General features: G+C 39.7%; 1 protein-coding gene across 1 annotated transcript in view; it reads left to right on the top strand.

Annotated features, from left to right (window-relative positions):
- nnt (nicotinamide nucleotide transhydrogenase) overlaps positions 1–3161 on the top strand; it is a 61656-nt gene extending 58495 nt beyond the window's left edge. The window contains exon 23 of the mRNA XM_016510209.1: positions 1620–3161. Within this exon, the coding sequence (XP_016365695.1) occupies positions 1620–1760 (141 nt within the window). The 3' untranslated portion in view covers positions 1761–3161. The remainder of the gene's footprint in view (positions 1–1619) is intronic.
- The last annotated feature ends 9234 nt before the right edge of the window (positions 3162–12395 follow it).

Here is a 12395-nt window from a genome sequence, read left to right as displayed (position 1 = left end):
TTCTCCGGCGTTCCGCAAAACAACGCTTATCTGCCCGCAGATGCGCCTGCCTATAAATCGGCCTAATTTGCAGCACAATCGGCCGATTAATTGGCCGGCCGATCAATCGGTCGACCTCTAGTTTTTACTGTATTTTGAGTCAAATAAATGCAGCTTTGGTGAGCTGAATGACCAAAAAAACTTACAGAACTGTAGTGTACATGACATACTTCATATGTATCAGGCTTTACTTTCATGGCCTAGCTGGAATAAAAGCCAGGATTGCAACAATTGCCCTCAAGCAATGTTATACAGACCATCCCTCATTCTCCCACCCAGAGCAATATGAAAATCTCCATCCCATCCCCACAGCTGGTTCCCACTGTAACCACGCTTCAGTCCAGGTGTATCTCCAACAAGACAAGCCTCACACTGCTTTCATTAGCGCTGACTCGCTCGTTCTGGAATGATGACATCTCAGAGCATCCGTCCGATACTTTCCCTAAAATGTTGGGCTGGTGTGCCTCACCACATGACAGGCCCTTTGCGGCCAGACCTTCTCTAGGGAAATCACTCGGAGTACTGGGGCTTGACGTTTGCGAATGTGTAAATACTTCGACCTTCTCCCACGAGTAATTGTGTGTAGCTTGTTAACCTGTTCCATAATTCCATATGGAATTATGCAAACACTAGAGCTTTGAACCAAAGCCTTCCTTATTTGTAGCAACTTGTAAGTGTAGCCAAGTCTCAACGAGGGAACTTGACCAACTTAGAGCATAGTGATGCTCTTGATGACACGATAGTGCGGCCGAATCCGAAGTTTCCCTGTCAATTGTCTCCGTTGGTTTTGATATCCTCAATCTCGTGCAACATCCACCCTACTGATTGCTCCCAGCCTTGTTAAAGACCTTCATTCCCAAATGAAACCAGCTGCCCTATGAATAATTTAACAAAAGGATGTTGTCCTGTCCTGGGGGATGCTGAGCCTGGGTAAAGTGGTCACGTGACTCTTTGAGAAGAGGGGATGGGTGTGTCTGAACGCTGTCCCAATCACCTGGCTGGCATTGAACATCTGCAGGGCTTTTGAGGGACAGATGATGATATTAAAAGAATCCGCCTGATGATTTTGAAGTCTCAAGATGAGGGTCATTTCGTTCCAAATATCTTTCAGTGTATTGAATAACACTAAAGCTAGACCAGCGGCAAGGGCTCTCCTCTCTGGTTTTACTTATTCAATTACCAAGTGTTCCTCCTTCCCAAACAGATGCTCCCAATCAAAGCGCTGCTCTCGACGATTTTCCCAGAAACTGCTCAGCCTAAAAACTGGTGTTCAAGACACTAATGACTCTTAATTTTGTAAATGGCAGATACTTAAATAACCATTACATGTTGGAAGCACGGGCTTTTTTTGCACCCTGTTGTACAAATCCTAAAACCGTTCTCTGCCACTTCACATGCAGGTGCATGCAGTGTTATTACAGGAATAATGTTGAAGAGTTTAAATTAGCTGGCTCAACTCAATGGAAAAAGCCATTGGTAATTTAAGGGCAACGTACAGGATTTTATTTAATGTGAATTTTCCAGCTACCTTTGTTCCTGGGTAAGACCAAATGCTTCAACCTCTGCTTTCATCCCTCCAGGTCATCGTGATGAAAAGATCTCTGGGAGTTGGCTACGCCGCTGTAGACAACCCTATCTTCTACAAACCAAACACATCCATGCTTTTGGGAGATGCCAAGAAGACTTGTGATGCTCTGTCTGCCAAGGTCCGCGAGGGCTAGAGAGGAAAGAGAAGATCTGACCTTGCTTTGCACCAGATGAGTCACAGAGACGAGGCGATCGAACAAACCTAATAAACCCTTAGATCTAAATTAGCACTAATAGGATCAAGCTCTTAATGACACTCTATGCCCATTTCAATTTTGCTGTAGATATAAGTAGTTTATTCAGTATTTCCAGAACGTTTGTTTTTCTGTTCATTAAATGTTTTTTTTTTTTTTTGGTCTCCCATTTGAATGAAGATAAAAGGAAAAAAGCATTACAGCATCACATTAATTAGCATGAATAAATCAAGCTAACTAGTTATCATCTGGTTTTGTATGTATTATAGATCAGGTTTTATATAGCACAACAAATCAGTTTTTGGTAGTGTTAGCATACATATGACTAATTTGTTTCAAAGCCATAAACTGTATGCTTTTTTTCCCTTTTTCTTGCTTAATTGTTTATTTCTTGTGAACTTACCATGTGCATTAAGTGACAAGCTGGTGGTATATGGTGTTGTTCCAAGATGAGGAATCAACTTTTTCAGATGCAGCTTCAGAGGACCATTTCCAAACAATGCAAATTTTCTCTTAATAGCATGAAGCTTTGAAGGATCGCTTCTGAGTTGAAGTTCTAGCGAATATCATTGAAGATTTACGCACAGAATCCCAAACACCTGTGGCTCCTCCATAAAATGATTTGTATTCCCCAAGCACTCTTAATTCAAGTGAATGTCACTGTAGCGGTGAGGTTAGTATGAATAGTTACCGTATATCTGGCCTGTTGTCCTCCCAAATTTGTTCCCAGCAGTAATCCTCTGCAGTATTTGACAGGGATTTGAACAGATGTACTGTACTTTACCCACTGGGACCTAATGGAGTAGATCCTGCGAGATACAGGAACCAAGACAGACCATTACAACAACCCTACCTCTCCACAGTTTCAACTCGACCAAAACAATCCCTCACTTCCCCAGTCACACAGTCCTGTGTGGGGCGCGTGTAGTTTATTCCTCGATGTTGATTTTGTGGATACAGGAAGGTGGTGTACACCATTCTTCGCAATTAAGCTTCAATTTAGATGCTGGATTTCATCTGATTCAGGAATGTTTTAATATGTGAAAAAGAAGTAAATTGTAAGAGAATCAATTGCTGCAAGGGAAAGGAAGTAATTATCGAACACCGGTTCTGGTTAATATGGAGTTTTGCGTTCCCTCCCGCTCCTTCAGGATGTTTTTGTATAGATAGGTTCTTGCATAGAAATAATTCTGCTTTGCCGCAATACACGGGAGGGAAGAGGGCGAGTCTTCAAATGTTTCATTGTGCCATGGTGAGGAATTAATGTCATACTGTGAAATGTGTTTTCTCTCTCCACTGTATCACAGAGCATCCCTCTTAATAAACATCCTGATAAGAGAACCGATGGCACGAACGGTCATTCATTTCTGAATATCGCATGCCTTCAGTGTTCCGGGCACCACAATGCCTAGATTGGGCTGTTTGTTGCAGAAGCCACTTGCATCTTCTGATGAGGGAATATTTGCGCACAAGTGACAGTGATTACCCATTGTCAGTTTTTCCTCATTTATGTCTGGAGTTGAGGGTGGAGATGTTTGCTCTGATCTCAAGTCCATGTGGGTTCTTTCACCTTCGCAAGAAATGGCACTCAGACATGATGGTATCTTCACGCACCTTCTCCTGATCTCTCTTAAGAGGTGATGGATTGTTGGGAAAGTGCTTCAAAGTGTCCAAACAAGCTTTTTATTTTGAGGCAAGGTATGGGCCATTTCTGACATAGTGGGAAAAACACATTCCAGCCATTACTAGTTCATTCATTTCGGTTCTCCGTGTCTGGTCCGTCTATCAGTTAGCGCTTTATCTCTCTTAATTCCGGTGTTCTGGAGGTTCTTGTAGATGTTTGTGGTCACACTAATGAATGTGCCTGATGCTTCTGCTTGTTCATTCTGTGTAACAGTGCTGAAAACAGATTAAATGGGTCTTCATGACTGTTTCATTATTTCTATCAAGTTATCTCCAGTGCTGGAAAACACCAGATGAAATATGATTGGAGCTAGCTGTGCACACTGTGTTCCTTCACCACAATTACTGTGTGGTATGTCTCTGTGATGGCAAAGAGTGGCTTTTTTCCCCTGCTGGACTGTGTTACTAAATCTACTTTCTTGGAGAGCATCACTGATGCTCCTTTGCATTGATAACCTACATCTCTATTGCAGATAGAGCATGATCCAGTTCAATAAGCCTAGAAGTGCACTCACACCAGACCAGATCCTCATTGGAAACTTCTTTTCGTATGTGTTTCTGCATTCACATGCATACAGAGTTTGGTGACCTGCATATTTGTACAGCCAAAAGACATTTCACAGAAAACGGCTGAATTAAAAAAAACAAAAAAAACAAAGTTTTGCATTTTGCAGCGTTTGAGTAATTTGGAATACTCTACAAATATTTGGTGCATTCACTTTTTGAATGGAATCAATGGGTTCTGGAACTGTAAACATTTGCATGCCAAAATCCAACATTACACTTTTCATTCAACTGACTTTCATTCATATGCATGTGGATGTGGGAGAGCAGAAACGCAAGCTCATGTGAAGTTTAGCATTTGCAGTGTTACAGATTCGCAGGTTAGAGTTCACCGAACTTGAACATGAAGCCATGTGACCAATAGAAAATCGACACGCCACGGCATGACCTTGTAGCTATATTAAAAAAGAACATAAAATTAAACCTGCAGCGTTGTAAGAAAGTGGAGTAGATTGTATGTTTTAACATTTTGGATTTATTATTTGTGTTGTCATATAATGACCACGGCTTTATGGTCACATTTTCTAGCACACTAATGGTTCTAAAGCTATATTGTAGGTTTCAATGCATATCTACAGTAATTAAATAATAATTGTTGGACCATTTTATGGACCTTAATTTCCAAAGCTATAGTTGAATTTCATTTTCTGTTGGTATGTTGAAAATCTAAAAGTCTAAATCGAATTTAAACCTGAAAATGAATGGAATATTGTATGATTTTAGACCTTTAAAAAAAATGTTATGATGTAAAATGAATATGACATATTTTAGATTCTACACTATATAGGTCACTAATCAAGTTTCTAATCAAGCAAGTAAATTTGTGACGCTGATCATGTGAATTTAATTGAACAAAAGGTCAAATCTATTGAAGCTCATGATGCTTATATTATTATATTGTATTATATTAGTGGACAGGTAGGATGTTCCATGTAGTTTCTAGGTGATTATTTACTGATCAATACTCCATCAATATAAATCTATGGACATTTACGTGTATTTATTAAAAAAGTTAAAGCTACATGATTTGGCTTATTATTCATGTCTGTAGCAACCTGTGCAGGGCGACTCTTGTTGATATGAGCAGTAGAAAAAAGTGACACTTGGCTTAGCAAGCACTACTAAAAAGTTTCATGCCTGCACCAAATCTCTTTGTTTGTATGGTGGCATCTTATCTTAATCCCCAAAGGAAACTGTGACTGCCGATAAAAGGGATGTCTAACAGTTGATCATCTCCCTATATGTCTTGAATCATGCCCACTTGTTCCACCTGTTTGCCTCTTTTAACAGTTTAAGTACACAGAGCACCAGATGCAGTGCATGCAAATCCCTTTCATCATCTGGCCAGCTGAACATTACTCTGATTTAAAACACAGGAGATGGCCATGCACAAACAGTAACTCCAGACGCCGTCCTCTAAGCTGCAGTGCAGACGTTCTTAAAAGCATTCGTCCAAGCCATGCACTCTTAAAATGAAGATAAATGTTGACAAGGTACAACCCTCGTTGTACCGTATCCTTGCCATTAGGCCTGACATTTAAGAAACACAAACAGTTCGAGTGTCCTTTTAAGATACTTTTATTGTCTAAATTCCCTGAATGTGAAGCTTTGGTTCAAATGTAGCGGTTAATGTCAAAGATCTGGAGTTTTTTTATGCTTTTGAGGTTTTGCAGAGGAGTTCTGGCCTGCTGTACAGAGGGAGCTTTTAGTAAACAGCACACAGGATTTGGCAGCGCTGTTATCAGCAATAGAGTGTGTTAGAGATTGTATACTAGAAGTGGAGAGGATATTACATGTTACTATGTGTGTTCTTCAATGTGCTGTCTGATAGCAGACTGTTTTATTAATATAAACGCTTTGTAGTACACATACTGTACGTATATAACATGCAAAGGTGCCATGAGGACAGTCTATTTTAGTAACCCACTTCAATGGTACTGTTGAATTTCATGCTCGAGGCTATGTTGAAAATCTAGGAGTCTAAATGTAATTTAAACCTGAAAATGACTAAATGTTTTAGTATTTTGGATATTTAATATGTCCGTTATGATGTAAAGTTAGTGAAATATTTAAGATTCTGCACTATTTCTAGGCCACTAATTGAGCAAGCAAATTTATGACACTGCTCATGTGAATTCCTTTGAACAAAAGGTCAGATGTTCTCAAGGATCTTTGGATCATTTTCAAATTATGCTGGATCACATGATCATCGGGTTTTACACAGACTTGTGGAGGTTATGCAGTTATTAAAGCAAAAGGACGAACCAAATATTTTCTGAGAATAGAAAATAAAATGTCTTCGGATAGGACAATATTTAGCCGAGATACAACTATTTGAATATCTGGAATATGAGGGTGCAAAAAAATCTAAATACTGAGAAAATCGCCTTTAAAGTTGTCCAAATGAAGTTCTTAGCAATGCATATTACTAATCAAAAACTAAGTTTTAATATATTTACAGTAGGAAATTTACAAAATATCTTCATGGAACATGATCTTTACTTAATATCCTAATGATTTGTGGCATAAAAGAAAAATCAATCATTTTGACCCATACAATGTATTTTTGGCTATTGCTACAAATATACCCCAGCGACTTAAGACTGTTTTTTTTTGGTCCAGGGTCACATATATATATATATATATATATGTGGAAAACAGTTGAGCTGCTTAATATTTTGTGGAAACTGATGCTTTTTTTCGAGAAATAGAAAGGCCAAAAAATTTTTTTTTTTAAATTTGAAATAGATTTTTTTCTAACAATATACAGAAAGTCTTTACTGTAATTAATATATATTTACATGCATAAAAGTGCATAAAACTAAATAAACGCATGAATTTATTCAAATAAAAAAATACCGACACCCAACTTTTGAATGGTAGTGTGTATACAGTATGTGTATATATAGCTGTGTTTATGTAGATGGCTATGTATAGTCAGTCATGGGGATGTTCACAGCTGCAGTGTTTTGTCGATTGTAAAGTTTGGATCAGGACTATAATGTCCAGGCTGCAAATCTCCTGGTCTTTAAAGAGTGTTTGTGCAGTATTAGCCAGGGACAAAATATTTACACCAGTAGGGTTAGGGTTGTTTTAAACTGGGAGCCACAATGTGATGTTAGTGTAGAGAGCATCCCTGACTGACCTTCACACAAACCTCAGTCACGTCTATGCCATGTTACCATAAATTTATTGACATAAAGAATAGCATGATAATGTCACTGAATTTACGATCCCATATTTGTGTGTACAGACAAGTGGTTATATTGAGTCTTCACCAGCAGGCAGTGCTGTTTCTGAGCTGTATTTGTTGAATCACTCCTCAGATGACTGTTACATTGGCAGTGCTTTTTAACTCTATACACACTTTTGCTCTATTATTAATAATATCAGATCAAAACAGTAACTGAGTTTTGAGTTTTGACATCTGAGCGGCATTCAGAGGTATAGCTATAGATGTTTGATATACCTGTCAAAAATAGGTCTTCAACCAGCCTAAAACGGATTTCCCAGGCCAGTCAAGTAAGTGTTTTAAGAGGGTCTTGTAAAATTTTCTACTGGCCAGGCTAAACCAGCTTTATATAGCACTATACAATACAGACTGTTTCAAATCAGCCTCACAGTAATAAACATTAAAATAAAAATCAATAATGCGAAGTTCATCAAATAATAACTTCACAAAATTTAAATTCTGTTTTAAATGAGTTCTAAAAAGACACTGTCTAAAATCAAAGATTAGTCACTTAAACTGTACATGCAAAGCCTTGTTACCATAGATCTATTTTTGACTTCAAAATCGAATTGGACTCAGGCGAAGGGCTTTGAATCGTCTATGTAATACAACAGACACTGTCAATGATACAATCCAACCCCGTCTGTGTTGACTGTTAGGGTTAGGGTTTTAATGTCAAGGAGCTCATGTACATTATGATAGAAACAAGCAGGACAATTCACAAGGACAACTTTATATCCCAGCATGCAAAGGCTTTTTTCGAAGTGCGACTGAGGCACTCCTCACATTCAGGCCTGTATTTTTGGATCTGTACAGTAGTGAAGAGTCGATCGACTCTGGCCAGGGTCGAGGTGTTTTAAACGGGCCACAGCTAACCACACAGCTGTTTGAATCCGCTCCAGACTCCATAAAACAGCTCATACAAAAAGTGTATTAAGGATTAATGGGTCTTTTAGGGAATTGGCAAGCTTGTTTTATTGCCTCAAAGACTAGATGAACAGAAATAACAATGGTGTATCTGAGGAATGTCATGATATTAATATTTTGTGATAGCATCTTGTTCCAGATGTGGTCAAGATAAACTGAAAGTTTCTTCACTGCCAAGTAGAGAATGGTTTTATTTAGAAGTGGGTGTTTTAGTGTCTAAACAATGTTGTGAAGATCCCATTATGACTTTGTCTTTTTTAAGTGGGGTTTGTGTAATAAATAATATAATATTTACAATAATGTTTTTTTTTAATCAAGTTCCCTTTGAGTCTCCATCCACTATCCTGAGAAACTCAATAGGTAACATCCATATCTTTTATTATTACATAACTTTTGACATTCTTAAATGGTTGCTAGTTGCGCATTGGAAGAGATGAATAATGATAGACATTCCTTGACAATGTGCTCATTGTGAAAATCAGTTGAAATGCTGGAGTCTTGTGGTTAAAAGAGCTGTGAAGTGTTTAGCTCTCTCTAGTCAATGCCATCACTCAACACTGTCCCTCAGCAACATCTCCACAATCCTTATCTCATTCCGTGACATGGCAGCCACTTTGGATTGTCAGGAGAGGTGCCTCTTATCTGGCGAGTTCAGAAGATTTCTGTGAGAATCCCTCAAGAAATGCCTGAAAAGAAGCCTTGGAATGAGCCGAAATCCCACAGGAATTATCTGCAAGAGGTATCCTGTATCTGGGAGGCCTGGAGAGCACCCTTTGTGTCTGTTCCTCAGGTATGTGTGTGTGTGTGTGTGTGTGCGTGTGTTTGAGATGGTGGATTTGAAGAGTAAAGTGGAACAGATGACGTGACCTGTATTCCATGTTGTTGTTGTAGGTGAGAGCTTTGAACACAAACAAACAGCTTGATGCTTTGTTTATAGACTATTTGTGGGTGGCTGTTTGTTGTTTCACCTATCAATTTGTGTCGATGAAGTATAATGGGGTAAATCCTGTATAGTGATTTATTCTATATAGTGCTTGCATAAAGCAAGTAGTGCATACACTTGTAGCTGTTATGTATCTTTGTAAGTCATTGTAAGCCCTCTTTTGAGGCACGCGCAAGCGCACGAACACCCAAAGTAGTTGATCCAAAGTAGGCATTAAGTGATTAAGTGGTTTACACTAGTTATTAATTAGTCCAACCTCACCATTAGTTAACTTTTAGGTGGTTATTAGCTGGTTCAAGTTGTTTTTAAGTGTTGTAAATGAGTTATTACCTGGTAAAACAGCCATCATGTTGCAGAAAACAGCTTGACCACCTTAAGCTTAACCAGCTAATGACCACATTTAACCAGTTAATAAACATTACAGACCAGCTAATAACCAGCCCTAACCAGCTAATGGACAAACTGGGTAAGCTAATAACCAGTTTTATCCAGCTAAAGACCCAACTGGACCAGTTAATAACCAGCTTGGGCCAGTTATTGATTGGTTTGTACGAGGTAATGTCCAGCTTGACTAGCTACTCACCAAGTTCATAACCATTTTAGACCTGCTAATGAGAAGCTTGAGCCAGTTAATGACCAAATATGGCCAGGTAGCAATCATCTTGTACCAGTTAATGACAAAACTGGATCAGTTAATAACCAGCTTAGGCCCCTTTAATGACAATTTTGAACAAGCTAATGACAAAACTAAAATTAATGACTAGTTTGGCCTAACTAATGGCCAAACTGAATGAGTTAATAACCATTTTGAAACCGCTAATGACTAAACTGGACCAGTTATTGACTGGTTTGTACAAGCTAATATCCAGCTTGACTTGCTACTCACAAAGTCACTAACCTTTTTAGATCAGCTAATGAGCAGCTTGAGCCAGTTAATGACCAAATCTGGCCAGATAGTAATCATCTTGGACCAGCTAATCACCAGCTACTGTACCAGCTTAACATGGATTTTTTCAGCAGGCAGCTGGATGGGGGTCTCGGAGCCTGGCAGTCATACAGGCTGGAGTAAAGGTGATGGGAGAACAAAGAGCCGAACGAGTCAACACTTTGGAGTCAGGTATCAAGAGGATAACCACCGCCGTGTCAAAGGGAGCCACCGCTGGCCGACAAAAGAACGACTGACACCAGAAAAGAGGGACAGGGTTTCAGAGCCTGGGCATGAAAAGGAAAACATCATTCTCCATCTGTTTTGTTCACAGGCAGTGAAAAAACTCAGCCCCCTTATGCGGGTCGTAGTGTGACACCACTAGAGGAATTTGCACTGATGGTATCCTCTGAAACGGCCACTATACTGAGTGATTGGATCCATTTCTGTCGCTTTTGATTGAAAGAGACGTTTTTTGATGAGTCAAGGGTCAAGGATGAATCAGTGAGGGCGGCCACTCAAAACCAAAACAAAAACAACACTTGTCATCGCTTTTATCGCAGCTGATCTGCCTTTGTGTTCGCGGGCGGCTGAAGCGGGCCGGAGGCAAGCTTGGAATCATGCCGGGCTTGTGTTGCCCCCATCGCACATGACTTTCGTGTGCGGGGAGGTTATCTGTCGGCCTCTTTCAGAGGTGGGGGACAGACAATAGGCTTTCGTGCCATGCGAAGAGAGCGTCCCTCCCTCAGCATGCAAGGCTTGGTTTATGAACACAGCACAAAGGAATGAGATCTCCACCTCATCCAAGACTGGATTAACATAGACGCACATATACGCAACACATATGCACACATAATAGGTCTAATTTGTTTGTTTACGATGTTCTGTTGCCAGTGGCTGATTGTAACCACAACACAAGAGCTAATCAGACGCTTTCTGCTGCAAGTCATGCCATACCAGCATGTAAGTCAGATGTAGGGCTAAAATATGATTCGAAAATAGAATTATGCATTTCTGAGTGCTAATCTAAGAGTGAATGCGTGTACATGGATGTAACGTATCCATCTTCGTTTAGAGAAACTAAATCAGAGAGCCAGCTTCTCAAGCGTCTGTTAGTAGGAAACATTTAAATGACTACAATTATGCGTTTGCCAATCAAAACCCACGCTAACTATGTGCTGAGAAACGATGACTCACTGACTATTTGTCAGAGAGAGATTTACATTTTGGCCCAAGGCTTGTACGGTTTGCTTCGGATGGTCCAAGCAAAAGCTCCCTTGAATTTTTAAGATTGAGTTGCATTTAGAACATTTGTCTTGGCTGCCCACCTTCCAAAAATAAATAGAAAAACACAACTCCAAAACCCCCGGCCTGCGCTTTATCACTCATGAGCCCCGGCTGTCCATCAGACGGTGTGTTTTACATTCACGTCTCAGATGTTTGCGTGTCATAGCTAGCCGTCTCGTTAAGTTATCGACCGCTTTCAAGGCTGGAGGGGGATTCTCTCAATTTGCCCGGTGACCGCTGGAACAACAGTGAAAATCTAATTTGGAGATTCGAGAGAACGCTATACCCTTCCCATACTGCAACTCTGCCAAACGCGGAGCCAGACCCTCAAAACAATTAATTACGGGTCATAACCTGAGAGGGTCGGCATTCCTGGAGGCTGGAGACGGTGTTAGATATTCCTCAGCTGTGCTGTGGGAGAGGACGGTGGGGAGCACGGATCGTATCCAACATCACAAAAAGCTAAAAACATCATGCATTTCATACTAAAAACAATCTATGATCTTAACTAAATCAGACTGACTGACAGATTATACAGTTTGGTATTCGTATTTATAGGCGCCGAGTCAAATCAAACATCAGTGGCCAAAAACACTGAAGATTTATGTTTGCCACTTTGTCCCAAAAATTTATTTCAATGCCAGTTCTCTCAAAGTGCAGATGTTTTCATTTCTAATCCGCCTGCTTTTTTCGCTCTCACTTTTTTTTCTTTTTTTTGCAGAATAGCAGATTACTGTATAAACTCTCATTTCACATAGAAAATATGGCAGTTTAAGGGTTTGTGACCTAATGTTGTCAATCGCAAGTAGCTAAACACACCGAATGACTGATTAATTTGATTTCTTTAATATGTAAAAGCCTCATTGTAACCCCAAATGAGGTTATTACTTAAAGACTTGATTCACTCACTAATTGTGTCAGTGTCTTGGAAGCCGATGCTGATCTAAAATTTCTCTTTGATTAATCGCTAAATCAGATGTGTGTAACATGAGCAGAAATACCAGCACCGATCAC

Source organism: Sinocyclocheilus rhinocerous, unplaced genomic scaffold (assembly GCF_001515625.1).
Source record: "Sinocyclocheilus rhinocerous isolate Xijiao unplaced genomic scaffold, SAMN03320098_v1.1 scaffold1405, whole genome shotgun sequence".
Taxonomy (NCBI): domain Eukaryota; kingdom Metazoa; phylum Chordata; class Actinopteri; order Cypriniformes; family Cyprinidae; genus Sinocyclocheilus; species Sinocyclocheilus rhinocerous.
This window is presented reverse-complemented; position numbering and strand designations above follow the sequence as displayed.